The 20,149-nt window shown below is 30.7% G+C and overlaps 1 protein-coding gene across 10 annotated transcripts in view; it reads right to left on the bottom strand.

Annotated features, from left to right (window-relative positions):
• The window catches only part of Ndae1 (Na[+]-driven anion exchanger 1), a 98,550-nt gene that overhangs the window by 42,384 nt on the left and 36,017 nt on the right, over positions 1-20,149 (bottom strand). For 5 of the 10 annotated variants that reach the window (XR_013880764.1, XM_080164741.1, XM_080164742.1 and 2 more), the window contains 7 exons: positions 19,042-19,186; positions 17,978-18,096; positions 13,642-13,742; positions 12,934-13,040; positions 11,886-11,921; positions 10,034-10,074; positions 8,295-8,360 (listed from right to left, as the gene is read on the bottom strand). Coding sequence is in view for 9 of the 10 variants with exons in the window: in XM_080164741.1 (XP_080020867.1) it covers positions 8,295-8,360; positions 10,034-10,074; positions 11,886-11,921; positions 12,934-13,040; positions 13,642-13,742; positions 17,978-18,096; positions 19,042-19,186 (615 nt within the window). In the remaining variant the exon portion in view is untranslated. Of the gene's footprint in view, positions 1-8,294; positions 8,361-8,859; positions 8,890-10,033; positions 10,075-11,885; positions 11,922-12,933; positions 13,041-13,641; positions 13,743-17,977; positions 18,097-19,041; positions 19,187-20,149 lie in introns of all 10 variants that reach the window. The other 5 variants (XM_080164746.1, XM_080164748.1, XM_080164749.1 and 2 more) reach the window with 5 other exon arrangements.

Below are 20,149 nucleotides of genomic sequence, written 5' to 3'. Positions count from 1 at the left end.
AAAACCAATGACATGTAAATCTAAAAATAGCCTTACTGCTGCTGTATATCTGTGCATCGAAATAAGGATTGGGGGACTTGTTCTCCAAAAAAAATTAAAGACTAAGTAATTTTGTCCCAAAGAAGCAAGAATAAATACTACTTAATATAAAAAAATAACAGTAAATTGAAACTGATTAATTTGCCAAGCAATACCAAAAATGCCTATTAAGAAAAACTTTAGAATTCGATTAAACGAAGGGAATACAATTGTCTAAGTTATGGAGTACCTACTCTAGTAATATTAATAATATACAGTTTTGGAAAACTTTTCCATTCTTGTGTTTACTTTATCCCATCTCCAAGTGGTGTGCCAACTGCCAAAACATGTCATAGTGTCAAAATTAATCAACTCAAGTCCCCTCATGTGTTATGACAGGTAAATATAATCTAAGATAATGATGAAGCCACTCTGCACATCTAATTGATTTTTGACAAGTAATTTTAGAGAGAAAAAAAATTTGTTGAAAATAATTCACTCAAGTAAGCTTACACCTTATCCAACAACTGAATTAATTTCCAAACCCACTATATAAAACTAGAACCACAAATTTTTTTCTCTAATTAATTCAATTCTTGGTTTACACAACATGATATGCTAATATAAAACAGATCACATTAACAAAGCTTCTTTAATTGTTTTAGCAGTTGAAGTCAAGTTACCCTGTGTGTAAGGAAAACATATAAATAAATATTGATGTATTCTATGGTGAAGTCTTTTTAATAAGAAATTATTAAATTCATTGAAAGTAGGCAAAAACATAAAAAAAAGTAAATAAATATGAGAATACAACTATCATATTTTCAAAAGAATAGAAAATATTTCTGGTGGCCAGTATGGAATATATCCAAATTCTGTCACAGTACAATAATAAGGGCATACAATAAATAACTGTTTTTTTACCAACACCAAAGTGCAACCTTTGATAAGTAGACTGTGCCCCCAAATACTTTATTGACCTTATTTACATAGGAAAGAAACATAATCAAACATACACAGCATTCTTGACAGTACGTGATAATTTAATCTTAGTGATTAATTAAGTTCTTATACATTTATTTTGTTAAGTTAAAAACTTTTTATTTTGCATTTTTTCTTTTAAAGATGAAAATAAATTTATTGTTATACCCCAAATATTTTTGACAAAATAATAAGAAAAAAAAATAACTCATAATTACACTTAAACAATAATTTCCCCTGCCTCTCCCTAATAACGTTAAAGAAAATATCAGCAAATCCTAAGGCCATAAACAAAATCCTTGAAGGACTATGTTAATTTTACTAACCAAATTTTTTTTTGTAATAAGATATTTTTGTCATGAGTAGTCCAATGTCGATATAAAAGATTTTGAGGATAAGATTATGATAATCCTCCAAAACTCATTTATATTATTTTCTTTTATGTCATAAAAAGCTCTTAGAATAAAAGATACACTTACATTCATACATAAAAAATATTCTTCCATATATTATACCAAACAGAGTGTATCAAGATAGACATAGAATCTAAAGATTATTATTTCCTCTTCTACAACTTTTCTGCAAGCAAATAATTAAATTTTATTGCAGAATGTAATATTTTTACTGCTAATTTTTTTAATCTGTACATTTAGTTTTTTTTTAATACTCTTCTTTTGAACATTTTCTTTTACAAATAGTATGCATTATATACATGTAAGATCCAATTTGATTGAATTAGGTATTCTCAGATAGTAAAAATCTAATAAGTTATTTTAATCTTGAACTTTCATATATTTTAATGATAGACACAATTTCTTGTTAAGTTTGTTTCTAATTATTGAGAAAAAAATTTCCTTGTTTTGAAGGATAAAATATCTTCAAACATAAAATAAGGAAGAGAAATTACTCTTTTATTGATCTAAGATAAAGAAACAATAAAATTTTCCCAAATAATTTTTATATCTTTTAGTGACTTTTACCCTATATTTCATTTCAGATCCCAGAAATCAATGGGTTATAGTTTCCAGCAATATATTTTTAATTGAAATAGTTTTAACATTAAGATAAAACAAAATATAAGGATAGTTGTTAAAAAAACTAAATCCCGACCCCATGGACCCTGTGCCACCTTTAATTGGGTCTTTGAACATCAGCTAATAGTGTCAGAATTATTAACACAGCTAACTTGATACAAAAGAGCCAAAACTATTTTGCTAGCAGACAAAAGGGTCCCCAACACTGGATCCAGGCAGTTATCTGGATTATATATTTATACTTCTACATTTTTGTTTCAAGAAAGTAAAAAATGTTTAAAAAAATAAAAATTAGACTAAGATTATATGAGAGGAAAATAAAGAAAAGAAAAGATACATCTAAGATTGACGTAGGATAGTTCCGTTTTTAGAACTGTTATGAATTGATAAATTTGAAAAATAATCATTTCGCAGAATCTATTTATTCGAAAAGTCTACATGTTAATGTGTTTAATTAATGTGGTGGAGAAATGCTTAACAAGTGTTGTAAAGGCAAACTTATTTTAAAAAATGATATACCTAAATATCTCACATAATTCTAAAAGTTTTATATAAATGATTTATCCTGTATTCAGAGAATCGTCTCTTCATTATTCAGACAATATCTTCATTAGTAAGTTCTTATCAAGGGTTTCATACTCTTAGGTTAGAAAAATGAAAAACCTAAGGAGAGGCCAATATTTCGTAAATTTAATGTAGATAATACTATACATATCATACTATTATCTAAAGTACTAAAGTTTTTTTGATTGTCTGTTAAGATCTCGCTAACCATACAACCATTTTGGTGAGCTTCACATAGTTTCTGGGTTGGTTTTACGCTATTTTCTGGCTTCTCCCTCCCCCTTTGATGACTAACTGATGGGCGCCTCCGCTGGCGCACAGTTAAACATGATATGCTAATGTTTACCCAAGAATTTTGAGACTTAAAATAATCTAAATTTTATGTAAATATTTTTTATATAGGATCGAGTTTGTGAATGAATTGATAGAGCTAGAAAAAAAGTTGGAGATATCTTGGAAAAGTTTTTCATTAATTTAGACCTAATCAACATTAAATGCTTGGATAAATATTTTAGGAAAATGTGGATAGAGAAAACCAAACCAAAACAAACAAACCAAACAAATAAAAATTTGTTGTATTATTGTTTTTTTGCTTGAAGAAAAAGTCGGTTGGATCTCTTCTATTGCAAAAGGACCACAAAAGAATAGAAAGATTGTGTTGCTTATTTTAGGTTTGGATCTGTATAGTCGGAGAGCCATACATGATTTTTGCGACGCAGAGTTAGGGCCCCATTAGGCAAAGGGTGGGGGGAGGTTTAGTAGTCAAAAACTAGATTTATGTGAGAGAACTAAAAAGTTTTGTTTTATCTAAGTAAGCGTGAAAAAAAGTGTCCAAACAGAAAAAAAGGGTCAAGAAAGAATAGTTAATCCCAACTACTTTTCTTTTCCGTCAAGCAATATTCCGTAAAAGTATTTTTTCCTTTTGGGACAAAGGGGCTCAAAAGAAACCAGGATTTTTAAAGAATTAGCAGCGTTTGCTATTTCATCAATTAAAATTGACAAGCAAGGCATCTAAGAAAGTGGAGATAAATATGAACAAGAAGATATTTTTGCTGTTTACTTCTTTGTCCATGACTTTTTTCACAAACATAGTGGAAACACGAGGAATACAGGGATAAGACAACAGCTGTTTAATCTTGCATTGTATTGTGAACTGTGGAAAATAATCTATTAGCTGTTAAAAATGTTAGCAAAAGAAATGGGTGTCTTCCATAAATTTCTGATTGACCTTTTGTTCCCTAAAAAACAGGAAGGCGGGGGAGACGATCGGCAGTTAATTACACTGGTACCCAAAGCTTTATAACCACTTCATCTTATTTGCTGGCTCAGAAACTTTGGGTACTTTTACTGAATTTGATTAGTTAGTTTAAAAAGGTAGTGTCTAACCGTTCCAACCAATAATTTTAATATACAGAAGTAATCTTGGTTTTATCATTGGGGATGAATATCAAATTTTTGTCCATTTTCTTATCCCTTCCGATCCCTGTTGAAAACACTAGATGTTGGTGGTAAAAGGAAAACAATGTAGAAAGTTATTGGCTTTTACAATAACAAATTGGATCTATACATAAATTATGGAGGAAAACTTCCTTTGTTCTGTAAAGGTGCGAAGTAGAACAATAGTTTAACATAACTTTAGGATTTTCTGTATGTCCTAATGTATAGAGACCTCTTATTTATGGCCGGTTAGGGTTTTAAATTAGAGTAAATTGTAATTTTGTTCAATGTAACTTTATCTAACTATTAGAATAGCGTTAATTTTCTAAAAGGAAACTTTTAATTACACCAAAATAAAATAACTATGAGGTAGGTTAGGTAAGGTATAGTTGAGAGTAGTCGCATAGCTAGGCTTATGTCCCAGGCAAAGACTTGGGTCTCAAGTAGGCAGTTATTGGGGTCAATCACAAAATGGTAATAACCCTTAGAAACGAAGGAAAATATATGTACTACCACTTCAATAAAACACCACAAATCCTTGAATTGTTTGTCAACACAATATTTCAAGTCCTACAGGATACTATCCAAGCCTTTTAGCCACAATCCATTAGATTTCTTTGTATAGCGTATAACTGATGGCAACAAAGTCAAAGATGAGAAAATACTTGTCTGTCTTACACATACACACACACACATATAATCACACACACACTATAACAGGGATATCAAAACTGAAAAATAATTTAAATGAAATAATTTGGCATCCGCTTTGAAAAAAAAGCTTTAATCCAGCCAGTCATATAGTCTAAAAATTGTCACATCTCCCCTCATAAATCCCACTAACAAAAAAAGGATTTCATAATTCGCGTTATATTTTTAGTGGATAAATGTTAATGGACATTGCAGGGCGTTTATTTTCTTTACTCTCTGAAAGCAATCCATTTTCATGGGAAAATGTACAGATTATATTATTTTTAGCTTCAATAGTCTTTTAATCTATCTGTGTATGTTAACACACAAACAAGGTGTAAACAAAGATAGATTTTCCATGTTAAACTATATTACTTTTAACCTAAAACTAATGGATTTTTAGGATTAAATTTTTTACAATGTTTTTCGCCAGTAAAAAATGCTCATTGAATCATTATATTAATTTATTGGTAGGTTTTTTTTTTAAGTTTGACTATTGGATTTGGGAGGTATATGGTTTTTTTCAAATATAATGTCGACGCTCTTATACCTGCTTCTTAAAGTGGACAATAAACGATAATTAATCTTGTACAACCCAGTTGATGATATACATACTTACCCCTCTTTGAAAATAAAACTATTGGTTAAAATCTTGGACATTGCTTGTTTGAAAGATGAATAAAGGTGCCCAAAGTTTTTAAGCGTGTCAATGAATCAGGGAGCATGCTTATAAAACTTTGGGTACCAGTAAAATGTACAGTCCAATGTCCCTTCCCTCCTGAACTTTTGTACACTACTTCACAATACTAGACCAAACATATTATAGCTGCTGCATTGTAACATCATTACCAATAATCTGGGCAGGGATATTACTTCTAAAGAAAGAATAATTCTTTTTTCATAACTTATTCTCAAGACAAAAGGTTATTATTCTATATTAAGAGCTGGGATCGTTAGGAGCAAGACAATGGATGATAAATTGATGTACTTCCCAATGATGATAAACAAATAATTAGTTGTAAAATTTGACCCTGGTAATTTAAACTTATCAATAAAAATTTAAACAAATAAGAGTTTTTTTTTTTTAACTTTGGGTACAAGCAGGATTTATAATCCAATGTCCTCTCTCTCCATATTCATTATGCAAAAAAATACAATTTATCTTAATTATGTCTATTTCTAACTTGCAAATGTGGTCCTGTTTATTAAGTTGAATGTCCAAACGTTTCAACCATTAATTGTAATGTCCAGAAGTGGTAATTTAGTGTTTAGCACTGGGGATGTACATCAATTTATCGGCCATTGTCTTATCCCCTAAATCCCTGGATCCTGTGCCATATACCTGTACCTGTCAATAATAAATATAATCAGGTCAGAAAATAATAATGTATTTTGTTTTTGTTACTTTTTTACATAAAATCAATATATTGTTTTTGCTTTCATATTTTTTTTTACAAAAATAACTTCTTTAGGTATGAATATTTGACTTGCAGTTTATACATCACTAGCGGCTACGCCCCTAGAGGCCTCTAGTGGCACTTTAAATGTTTTTGTTTGTTAAAGTTAATTTTTTTATGTACGATACCACCTTATTTGACGTTGAAGTCTCCCCTAAATTTTGAAAAATTTCGATTTTTTTGCCATTTCTCTTGGGAGGGTGGTGGTACCCTCCCCCAAAATAGTTATAAACCTTCCCGAGACTTATGAGAAGCTACCCTGTTAAGAAGAACCCGATCGGTTCAGCGGTTAGCGAGATCCTTCGGTACACACAGACAGACAGACACACAGACAGACAAACATCCTGTTACTTTAGTATAAGGATTACACCTGTAAGCATACAAAAATAACCTATTAATGAAATTCAAAAGTTATGTTCCTTCGGAATGAAATGCAAGATCTAGTAAAACCCAATACTTTGTTGAAGTCTAATATATAGAAATAAAAAAATATAATGGATTCTAATGGACATTAGCTTCAGTATATAGCTAATTGTATGATACACTTCTTAATTTTTAATATTATATAATAACCACAACTTGTTAATAAATCCTATCATATCGAGTACTAAGGTTTTTTTGTCTGAAGCTTATTATTTTACTAACTGCTAAACTGATAAAGTTCTGCTTTATAGGGAAGATTAACATAAGTCCCGGGAAAGGTTTTAGGCTATTTGATTTTAAATTTAATCCTTGGGATTGCTTTAGGCTTTTTTGTTGTTGTATATCTACCCATTTAAATATAGCGCCCTAGATTCTAGGGGCGCAGCAGCTAGTGATTTTATAAAGTAAAATATAAACACAGTACACGACAAACTATTGACAACCAAACTTGAGTGCATGTTTACTTTATCTTCACTTGAGTAAACAATTCTCATAGATGATCATTGGCTTCTAGTCCTCTTAGCAAGATGAAAGGAATAGTTATTTATCCCATCAAATTATAGACAGATTTCCGCGGGTATTGATATGGAAAATTATAATAATACAACCAGTTTTGTAAGCATTGAGGTCTACCAAAACTGGTTTTAATTTAATGATTTTCCATTATAATGTCCTTGGAAAGCTGTCTAAAATTTAATGGGATAAATTGTATGTAAAACGATACTATGCATGATTTTTTAGTACGGGTGAGAACCTGCTCTAATCCTGCGGATATTAATCGGTTTCGGAGCCGTATTGGAAAAAGATTTATATTTTTTTATTTAAATCATTTAGCATTTAAATGCACCTTACACAAACCAATCAAAATTGTAGAATTTTTTTTCACATAGCAACAATATGATGATGAGAGAAATAGCTATTATAATACAAAACATGTTATCTAATCACCAAACCCAGACCAAACTGTTTAGGGATAGGTCAATGGATGGTACATTAATCTACCTTCAATTCCCTAAGTGTTTAGTTTTAACACAATAGGAAAGAGAGAGGTATAGATTGATATAATCATCATTGTCCTATCCCTCCCTGTCAATCTGTACAAGACGCATTTTCGGTCTTCAAGACTTAGTTTCAAGACATACAAAGTACAAAGTGGAGAAATCTTGAAAATAATTCTCAAAACCCTTCCACAGACTAGACCCACAACCAATGCTTGTTTTCTTTTGCTGAAATATTTGTGCAATAATTACTTGAAGAAAATTGAGTAGAATGTATGATTTGGACAAACAGATTCAAAAATTTTTTGAAACAATTTAGCTTGAAATACAAAAAGAAGTTATTGCATATCATATTTTGCTTGAACAAAAATGTATTTTCTAAGAGTAACAAAAAGATAAATACTAGAAAATCTAAATTTTACCCAAAGAAAATCCTCAAAAGTTTACATTTCAAAGGGGATTTTGAATCATAATTTTAAAAAAGATATTAGTAGGTTATAAACAATTTAAGGCGTTTGAGTATTGTAAATAATTTGTTTTTTCTTAATAGTATTAATAGTACGTACTCATTAAAAATAACATTTATTTTCAACTAAATATATGACAAAATTTCAGCAAAAAAGTTGATAAGTTTTTCAGTGCAAGACCAGAATTGAAATATAATACACAAATGACGACTTGGCTGTAGCTACCTGATCCCGCATCCATTAAGCGGGATGGAAAACTTTTAGCGTAAAAATCTCGTAATTTTGTTAAACCTATAAAACATTTAATTTTAAGAAAAATGTAAAATAAACTATAACAAAACACACACAAATTTGTAAGCTTTGTTAATCAAATTAGATGGTATGTTAATGGTTCTTTTCAAATGGTTTAAACAGGGTAAAAATCTTTGAAAAAATAAACTTCTTATCCAATCCTTAAACGTCAGAGCGCTGCAAACGCCAGCCAGCCGCTAATTGACTGCTGTGAATTAACCGCTTTGGCTGCACAGAAAACAAACTGTTGGAAATGGTAGTTTTCGCAAAATTCCGTAAAGTTGTGAGTAAGATTCCAGTCAAACGTGCTTATTAGGTCAAACTGATTTTAAATATGCGTTTAATTATACTTTGCGTTTGGTCAACATTTAGAAAAGTTAGACTTAATAATTGCATTTGACTGGATTCTTACTTACAACTTTACGGAATATTGCGAAAGCTACTATTCCCTTAGTTAAAGATTGGAAAAAAAGAATAAAATTATCAAACATTTACGTACTACTATCCTCAGACCCTTTTCTGGACATGTCTAAAGTAAATTAAATATTAAGTAAAACAATTAAATAACTCAAATAAACTTAAAATAAATTAATAAATTAAGTATGCTCTTTAAAACTTTAAATGTGCTGTAATGACAATAATTCTATTTGTTCTTTTCTTTAAAGTGCTAGGATATTTTTATGAAACTTTACTGTAAGAAAAAGACAAAATATTAAAATTAAGTCTTTTAAAAGTCTAGAATATAAATAAATTCTAGCAAAGAGGACTATCCACGAACAAGAGCACGTGATTCTAAGTACCTTCAAGCATTGATCCTGAGTATTTTCTTTCAAAATATAATAGGTCACTATTAATAATTAATATATTGACGAGAAAATTTATGTTTCACCACATCAAGTTGAAGAAAAGTAAAAAAATGTTCAGGTTTTTTAGTCAAAATTCTATCAAACGTTTTGTTGAGTTCGGGGTGTCTTTAATTGTCCATGATGTCAAATGATAAAAATTAAAAAAGTTAAAAGCACATTTACTATATCTCATATGTATGTTTAAATGATGCTAGTATAGATTAATTTACAATCAATATAACACGAGTATTCGCATATGTATCATCAAATATCCATTTTATTAAAAGAATTAGCTTCATCAAAGTTTTCAAAATCAATTAAAATACCTAAAAAAAATATGGTGAAACATAAATTTTCTCGTTAATACATTAATGATATATGGTGACCTATTATATTCTGAAAGAAAATACTTAGGATCAATGCTGGAAGGTACTTAGAATCATGTGCTCTCGTTCGTGGATAGTCCCCTTTGGTATGTATAAGCTTAAAGTATACCTTGCTTTAATCTTTTATTGGTAAATCCAAAATAAAAATATTTTGTCATTTTCTAACAGTGCAGTAATGGGGAAAATAAATGGATGTTTTGATTTTAAATGAAAAAGTGGGGGTTATGAGTAGAATTATAAAAACTTATGTGTTTATTTTCATACTATTATTTAACTTAATATATCAAAATACTGTTTTTTATGCGTTTTAAGAAAAAATCTCTTTTATCAATACACTTGTCTAAAATGTAATAAAAAGAAAAATCTAAAACAGAAATGCACTTAGATAGAAATAACTCTACTCATAACCCCAACTACCAAGTTTTATATTTATTTCACTTACTCTTAGATGAAGAATGAACTTTCCCAATGTCAGCCAGAGATCTAAAATAGATATCAAATTAAATAAATTTAAAAATTGCATTCTTTAATTTAGAGAACAATATAATCACGTTTTTAAACATTAGAGTGTCCGTTTGTTACTTAAAAAAATCAAAAACAGCAACGCTGATTGGTCTAAATTTGTAGAGAATCTTTTACAATATCACATTCCGTTAATATTCTTTGTATGTTACACGTTAGTGCAAACCAAAAATACTATAGAAAAAAAAGCTTAATTTTAACATACACTGTAGCACAGTATTAGATTTTAATAAAGCAAGGAAGCTAAAAGTTATAAAATTACTATGTTCATGATTTTTCTTATGTTAATAAAAGAGAAAATGGGTGCTTTATCTCAAAGTACCTGCCGAAAACTAAAACTCCGCCCCTTTTATATAAAAAAGAGGGGGGATCCTATGCCTCATACCTGTGGAGGACCCAAACCCTGTGGGGCTATCTAGTACAAAATACAATATAACCTAACCCAAAGTAACACATAAAAAAACACCCTCCCCCTTCCAAAGCCTTCATCCTTATTTTCAATTTATTTAAAAATTTGGAGTATAGAAAGCAGTGTTTCGGAGCCGGAGCTTGAGCCGGAGCCGCACCAACATCAAACGGCTCCGAAACACTGATAGAAAGGATTTCTGTGCTCAGCAAGGCACTTTGAGTAAAAATGCAAAAAAAAAGTATAATTTCAAAAATATAATAGAAGTAATTGTTAAACAGGAGGCCAGAGTATTATAAGCAGGAATTTAGGGATAGGACAATTGACGAAAATCAATCTTAATTTTAATATAGAAAATGTTGTTGTCATTTTTGTGGAGAATTTGATTAACATTATCGTTTTTTGCTCCTTAGCTTAAAGGCTATGACAATCAGTAATTAATGAAAAGGAGATAGATAATTAGAAAATTACAAAATATACGTCAAATAAATTATGTTACAATGTGGTTAAACAAGCCTGTTATTATTTGTTAATGAAAATTTTTTTGTTATAATAAGTGTAGAGTTGTTTTTTCATGTTTAAGATAAGAATATCCCCATCAAGCAAAATAAGTTTCAGTTTATCTCTTCCTTTAACCAATTTTAGTTACTTCACCCCTAGCCTCTAAGGGAGGGTGGGGGAGACCAGGAAAAAAACTACCCCAAGATATTTATAAAGCTTTAAAAAAAGTACATTTAATTCGGACCACCAATTTCCGAGATCTTTAGTTTCAGACAAATGAAAAAACGCCGTACTACTTTACATTACAGAATATATACTAACATTTTCAGCTGAGCTGGATCTTTAAATCGTTAAGTGGTGCGCTAAATCGGGGCGATCCAGTTCGGCGCACCTAGATATTATTAGATTTCAATCTTTAAATCAAAATGGAATGGGCGAATCAGCGCGCCCAGTGGCGCGGTACTGGCGCGGCAATGTCACTCGCCCCGATTCAGCGCACCACTAAACGATTTAAAGATCCAGCTCTGGTAGCGAAGCCAAGTAGAAAATTAAAGCAAAGTTTCACAGGTAAATATTTGTTTGGGATAAAAAAAAAAAAGGGTATCACGGCAGGAATCTGGAAGGATAAGACAATGGACAACCCCAATGATATTAAACAAAATTACCCAACTTTATTTATTGAAAAGTTTGAAAACTAACTGTTTTGACCCAACAAATAAAAATACAATAGAAATAACCACAATATTTGAGTCAACAAAAAAGAAAACGTGGTTATAAACTTTGAGCACCAGTTTAATTTACTGTCCAATGTCCCCTCCCTCCGTCCCTAGTATTAGGAGGATGTTGTGTTAGTATTTTGAATTGCCTGAGGCTGGAAAATTCAGTGTCTGTATGCCAGATTCTGAAATCAAGTCAGTCATGTCACTGCTATGCAAACCAAAGAAAAAAGAAAAGATAGCTACACTTATTTTGCCAGTCGAAGACCCATTAACCCCCTCCTTATTCTAGCTTATGCGGGAAGCTTAAGCCATTTCAGATACTCTAGTGCTTTCAAATAAACATGTTTTTGAACCATCTAAACCACTCGTTATTTTAGCCTTTGCAAGGTAGCTCTCATACTACAACTAATCAAAATATATAATTGATAACATGTTTTAATAAACTATTCCTAACCTAAATTTTTTAAAAACAATCAAAGGAAACTGTGGGTTGGGGGTGTATTCCACTGGCAAAATAAGAGACTAGAAAAAGTATCAAAGATAGAAAGATATATAAGAAGTAATAAATTAAGTTATTTTCTACTAGTTTCTATTTATTTACAAAATGCATTATTATGGCTATTCTTCCTTTTTAGTCTAATAGTCTTAATGAAGTAAAAATGAAAAGCGTGCCATCAGGGATATGCAAATAATAAATGCCTTCCTTAATCTGCACAACGACAGGTTATTTTCTTAACTGTGGAAAAGTTATAGCAATTTTCATGGATACTTTCTGATTGTTTGGTTGTTTCTCAGAATTTGAACTATAGTGTAAGTTTCACGACGCAGTAGGTATCCTAGATTTGCTTATATCTTTAGAAGGGGGATTTGTAGGAAGCTAGAATACTGCGTTTCAACCAATTTTAATCATGCTTTCCCATTTCCATGCTCCTCATTCATATGAGAGTGCCATTAATTAGGGTAGCTTAATATGGCACACCTGTCAAAACTCTAGGACAGGGTGATGTAATAATTGAGTAGCTTCCACGAGAATTTCGGGTCAGCTTGTTATGTAACATAGAATCAGCTATGCGAGAAGCTTACCAATCAAAGATTGGCTAAAAGATTCCCACTTTCAATCTCCTAATTAATCCTAATTTTAGAGAATCAGGGCATACATATTACATACATAAAGTTTATCTTTAAAGATATTACCTTATAATGGGAAGTTTAGCCATGTTAGTTCCGCTTCCATTATCATTGCTTTGCTTCTTCAACCCTTCAAACTGGTGACGATGCCTTTTTAGCATGGCTTCTTTTACCTAGATACAAATATCATTTTACGTAATAACATTGAACATAATGAAAATTTTACCCAACATTCCAGAAAGTTTTTTTTGTCTAAAGTTTAAGAGATCAAAAACTATTGAACTAATTGGGTTCACCATTTTTTGGCAAGCTTTGCATAAGTCACGTTTCAGGCTACTTCATTTTTAAATATAAGTCTTAGGATAGTTTTAAGCTAATTACTAGCCACTTTCTACCCCTTTGAATACAGAGTCCTAAGATGATAGGGGCTAAGCCTCTAGTAAAAGAACAAACAATCAAACAATAGCCTAATAAAAAAGAAAAATGCTTAAAGACTGTAGATTAAGTGTACAATAAAATATAATATAATCTATTAGAGATAGAGCAAATGATACCACACTTATTTTTATGTGAATTAGTTTGGAGGTAGGTCATAAATATTGTTTTCTGATTAAAATAAATTCTGAATAATGAGACTTTTAAATTATGTAGTAATTAAAACAATACTTTAATTCAACTGACAATTTTAAGTCTACCAATAATTACAATTGTGACATGACTAACATATTGACATACTGTAGTTATATAGTAGATGCGCTATCAGAATTAAAATACCTGTTCTTTTTTCTCTTCTGGCAAGCTTCCACAGTTAATAAGTCTGTCAATAGTGAGATCTGCTATTTCCTCCAGGCTAGTAGCATTCATATCCAAACATACTGAAATATAATTAATTAAAAGATCTTATATTTAGTCCAGTTCAAGCACATTATGACTGTATAATGGGAAGTGGTTTTTCATTTTTAAGGAATTAATAATATTTTTTATAAGCGTCGTTTCATCCGACTAAAGGCGTAACGTATAATAAAAAAAAGGCATGGTATTTTTAAAAATCCTTAAACGATTACATAAAAATTAGAAAATGTAGCAATAACTTTTCTCTTATCATTAGTTAAATCATTAAGTAAATCAAATATGAAAAGCCTAATGCTAAAACGTTATTTAAATTGCATAATAAAAGTACACCAGTTTGAAAGATGGACAGAGATGAAAAAAGTATGTTTACAAAATTACACATTCCTTTATTGTTAGGTCAGTAATAGCCCTCTTTTCCATCTTAATCAGTGTTTTATAACAACTTCTAAGAATCAGAATGCTAAAAACATGAGAAAATAATCATATTTTGATACTTATTGTTAGTTAAGTTAGGTTAAGCAAATGTTAGAAAATCCCCTAACAGTTAAAGAGTGTTTTTCACTAATAAATAAAACAACCGCATTACAATTTTAAATTACAGGAAGGCAGAAAGAATCGTCCACAGGCTAAATATTGGATTTTGCCAAATATATTTTTGCACGAATGGAATTTATATCGGGAGAAAAAATTTGCAAGCATTCAACTGTCTGTATCCTAATATCAGGAGGGGATATGGACCCTGAAAATAAACTGCCCTTGTCACCATATCCTTATACTAAAGTAACAGGATGTTTGTGTGTCTGTATGTTTGTATGTTTGTGTGTTTGTTTGTACCGAAGGATCTCGCTAACCGCTGAAACCGATCGGGTTCTCCTTAACAGGGTAGCTTCTCATAGGTCCCGGGAAGGTTTATAACTATTTTCTTGGGGGGTGGGACACTCCCAACCCTTCCCAAAAAATGAAAAATTCCCCCACCCCACAAAATTTTTTTTACTTTTTCGTTAAAAATCTAAAATAAGAAATTGGGTTATCAAATTCGACTCTCCTAGATTGAAAATCATAATATGTCAGACACTGATTTTGTAAAGCGAAAAAGTAAAGGGCCAAAAATTTCTTCAGATAACAAACGCATCCCTGGTTTACCTGGATAAAAGGATATTGATATAATCCAGGTAAGTTTGTGCTACAATTATTTTTTTTTTAATTTTTAAAAAAACTTTAAATTAAAACTTTTAGTTATTTCAAGGGGGTTAATAATCCAATGGGTTGCTCTGTTAAAGTAAAGTATATAGGATATACGTGGATATATATTGACAGGGAAAAAATTATCGTCAATTTAGCTCCCTAATATGGACCTCATTCATTAGTACATTCGTTCATCCAGTAGGAGGGGAGGGGATGGGGAAAAATAAAAAACTTATTAGGGGTTTCGTTATTTTAACCAGCTGCGAGCATCGCTTAATAGCATATATAAAACTGGTGCAATTATTGATTATTAAAGTATCTTTTTTTTAAATGTATCTTTCCGTTTGCAAAGTCGAAACAAATATGCATAAAGCAATAAATTAAGCGTAATATTTTACACAACACAGATTTTTTCTTATTTTTCTGTACTTTTCAACATATTTCATGCTGTCAGCTTCGCCTCTAGTTTAATGGCTTTGTCAAGTATTTAAGAGAAATATAAATATGTCTTAAAAAATGAAATGTGTGAGTTATTGGGCTTTAATCGTTCCAGAGATATTTTATAACAAATTACCTAAATTATTATTGTTTAATATATGTAAAATTAAAATTTAAAAAAAAAATCGGTCTGGCCGAACTATTCAAGAAGATAAAACACAAATTCAATTTAATTTTCTGTCTTTGAATTTGCTTAATTAGTCCTGCAGCAACGTTTTAATTAAAAATCTAGAAAATCTTCAATTTACATTCATAAATGAATACAGAAAAATACATCATCATATATGGATACTAAAAAATATTAACATTGTTTGTTTTGTAAATTAGAAAGCATAACATAACAAAACATAATGTATTTCTTATTTCTGTCTATGTATTTAGAAATAAAGATCTTGACAATGCTTAAAAGAAATGCACAAGAAAAGAAGTGGTATGAAGAATGTAAAACACAACTTTAATTATCAAATGTGTTATTTAAGTCAAGGTGTTAATACTACTAATCTAATACTGCGACTAAGGCGTAAGTTAACAAATAACGTATCTGCTCCTTTTTGGGAAGTCAAAAGGTTCGAATCCCATCCTCTCTCTTAATCATTAACTTATCTTAAGTAAAATAAAGATTTTTGGCTAGATAATTCAGAAATATCTGGTAAAAGCTGGGTTGATCATCTAAGAGAACATTTATGATAAAACTAACCAAAGTATAGTTTGATGATGTATGAAACTTTTTGTATGAAGTTATAGGATATTTTCTAATATGGAAGGCTCTGGTTTTAGAGTAAAAAGACGCAAAAAAAGAAGAAATAAAATTGTATAAAAAGTAGGTTGAGTGTACAATATATTGGACTCTTATCCTATAAACCTACAAGTTACAAGCATTGTATAATTCAGGGAGGGAAGGGACATTGGACTTTAATCTACACTGGTACCTAAAGTTTTTCTTATGTTCTCTTATTTGCTAGCTTAAAAAATTTGGGTATTTTTATTAAAGCTTGATTGGTTGTTTCGAACTAGCAGTGTTCAAACTTTTTTACCAAAAATATTTTAGCATACAAAAGGGTAATTTTGTTTAACATAATTGGGTAATTGTGCAATGCATGTACAAAAATACCCATACTTAAAGCAGTTTTTTTTAAATCAAAGTAATAAATGAACAAGTAATAATCAGCATTTACTATTGTACTTTGAAGAACAACATATATTCATTATTATGGAGTAGTGGCACTGGAATAAAATTTAATCTTTAAAAATCTCTGAAAAGGATTTCCATTTCATGTTCAGGCCGTAAATTTGACAATGGCCTTCAGGGTTACAGAGATTTATACAATATTCTGCCTTTCATATTTTAAGCAAATATTATGGAAGAATATTTAGAAGAAGATTGATTGAATTAATTACAAATGTCCTCTCCCTCCCTGCAAATACAAGGGAGGGTAGGGACAATAGACTTCAAATCAAGTGCCTCCAAAGCTTATACACTCGTTCTTTTATGTGTTGATTTTTCTTTGTAGCTGATTGGTTTGTACAAATTAACAGTGTTTTAACTTTTCAACCGATAGTTTTAATCTATAGGAGGATTTCTTGGTTATTAAATTAGCGGGGGGGGGGGCATATTAATAAATCGTCCATTGTCCTATCCCTCAAGATTCCTGGAAAATCCAGAAGTAAGAGAAGGAAACTTGAACAATTGTAAAGGAAAGAATAAATTGGGATCGTTAAAGAGACAGGATTTAAAGGAAGGCTCCCTTAGATTTCTCAAAATGGATCAAATCCTTTCAATTTAGAAGCGCAGCATATATCTAATGCATGCGCGTCTGTTCGTCCTTAAAAGTAAAAGATAACAAATCTACTATCAAATTAAAATTTATTGGTATACATCAGTAATGTTTTCAAATAGCTTGAACTGAAAATTGAAAAAAATGATTATAAAACTAATAATTCTTAATAAACCTAATTAGGTAAGGCTATGTTAGTTTGGTTTACTATAGCTAATAGAGTTGTAATTTTATAATAAAAAATACCATTTCTTAAAATAAGCAAATAAAGCTTGTAAAAAAAACATATAGCACTTTTTTTTGTAAAATATGGCAATTTTTATGACTGATTCGTTTGATAAAGCAAGGGTTGAAGAAAGGAATATGGTATAACCAACAAGCGCAATAAATCCAAAATAATATTTGGGGGGCAGATGTAAAGGTCTTCAATTATGCTATGTGTTAACCCCCCAACGACAGCTGAAAAACACATACAGGTTTCGTGATTTTTTTCCGAATTAAATTCGTTGTTTGTATAAGCTGGGTTAAAGATCCCCAAAGGAAAATATTGAAATAAATAAGAGTTGATTATGGTATGGAGTAGCTGTACATAGTGCCCTAGCAAAATTGGGATAGTTGTCGCTGCTTTAGGCCTACCTATTCTATTGACGTCAGGAAATACCCTATACCCAACTATATTTCCCCCTTACCTTTTTTCCCTCTACTATAACGTCAATTGAATAGGTAGGCCAAAAACGGTGAAATAAATCCCCTTTTTCCTAGGGCACTAAACACAGCTACGGGAATGGAGAAAACTGTACCTGTTCCATTGAGCAGAAATGATCTGAGTTCAAAGAGAGAATGAAGGGAAAGTGTGGCAACATGAGGCTTACTCCATCTATTTCCGCCCTCTTCTACGTCTTCCTCAAACTTTACCCATCTAAAATAGATAAGATATATAGATATAGAGATAGATAGATGGATAGATTGATAGATAGATAGATAGATAGATAGATAGATAGATAGATAGATAGATAGATAGATAGATAGATAGATAGATAGATAGATAGATAGATAGATAGATAGATAGATAGATAGATAGATAGATAGATAGATAGATAGATAGATAGATAGATAGATAGATAGATAGATAGATAGATAGATAGATAGATAGATAGATAGATAGATAGATAGATAGATAGATAGATAGATAGATAGATAGATGAATGGATAGATGAATGGATAGATAGATGGATAGATAGATGGATAGATAGATGGATAGATAGATGGATAGATAGATGGATAGATAGATAGACAAAGAGATAATCAAGAAACAGGGTGGCCACATGAAGCTTACTCCATCTATTTCCACCCTCTTCTACGTATTCCTCAAACTTTACCCATCTGTAATAGTGGATAGATAGATATAGAGATGGATAGATAGATAAATAAAGTGGTAATATGGGGGAGGGAGCTTACTTCATCTATTTCCACCCTCTTCTACGTCTTCCTCAAACTTTACCCATCTAAAATAGATAAGATATATATAGATATAGATAGATAGTAGACATAGGATACTCCATGTAGATATTCAAATACACAGATAGAGAGACAAACTGGCAGACAGAAAGACAAACTGGCAGACAGAAAGACAAACTGGCAGACAGAAAGACAAACTGACAGAAAATCTGACATATTGACAGACTAACAGATAAACAAGTAGACATTAAGACAGACAGTACAAAATACAAATATACAAAAATACACTAATATAGAGATAAACAGACTGACAGTCAGACAGAAAGAGATAAAGATTAAAAGATATTTATAAGGTATGTGAAGAATAGATAAAAAATATATAGCTGTTGAATAAAAAATTGCGAACCTAGCTGTCTCTTTCCACTCCATGTTACCATCCTCCCCGACAAAGAGCTCCTCCATCTCCGAGAAGACGGGGTGGGTCTCATGACCAGGCTCCTGACGACCCTCCTCACCAAGGATAAACTGGACACGCTGAGCGGGGGGTGTCACTACAAAAATAATAATTGTCTATATATTATCTCTAAAAGGCTTATTAGTTTTTACTATTTACAATAATTTGGTTAAGTACTACTTTTCTAACTCTAAAATGAATTTGGTCTTTTAAAATATTCAAATTCTCAATTCAACAACTCACAACCTTCTCCCCTACTAACAAAGCTGTACCTACGTTGCGTTTAAAACAAAGTCTGGATTTTTGTCCACAGGGGAAATAGGATTTTGTATAAAAAAAAGAGCCAACAAACGAAAATAAAGACAAATCATGTCCAATTCTTAACTATAGCTAAGGTTTTTTAAAACATCAATTTTATCTTAATTTTCTAAAATTATCTTATTCTTCATAACAATGTAACAAAACCTAAAAATTTGAGGCTATTTTAAATTCTTCTGTATAAAATATTTTTTTTTTTTTATTTTAAATTCACACATAAAATGTCATGCATTTTGTTGCTTTGTTTATAAGTGTTTGAAAAAAAATATAACCTAAATGTTCTGATAAAAAGAATTTTTATATTTATTTTAATTTAAAATCATGTTTTTCATTTTGACTTTCTTAAACCTAGGGCGACATAAGTTTTTTAGAGATCTCGTAAAACTCGGTGCTTGGAACATTTTAGAAACATCCTAAAGCTAAAAATTCTCATAAAGCTTCCTCTAAATAGATTTTATATGGAAATCTATGGGTTCCCGGTTCAAGCCCCGCCACGTGCAAAATTAACTCTGATGAATTTAGCCATACTAATGAGCCCTAAAAGGGCGAAACACTGTGTCTATGGATTTTAGATAAATAGGTTTTAGGAAGAAAAGTTGCAATTAGCATAAACATTACGGATTATTTACCTTAAGATTTTTTGTCAACAATTTGTTGACTTTGCAAAGCAAATGTTAATTCTCGTTTTTAAATCTTTATTGAATTATTAGCTTTCAAGAATATTTTGAATGCACTAGGTTTG

The sequence above is a fragment of the Acartia tonsa genome, chromosome 6, assembly GCF_053477335.1.
Source record: "Acartia tonsa isolate MP-2025a chromosome 6, ASM5347733v1, whole genome shotgun sequence".
In the NCBI taxonomy this organism is placed as follows: Eukaryota; Metazoa; Arthropoda; class Copepoda; order Calanoida; family Acartiidae; genus Acartia; species Acartia tonsa.
This window is presented reverse-complemented; position numbering and strand designations above follow the sequence as displayed.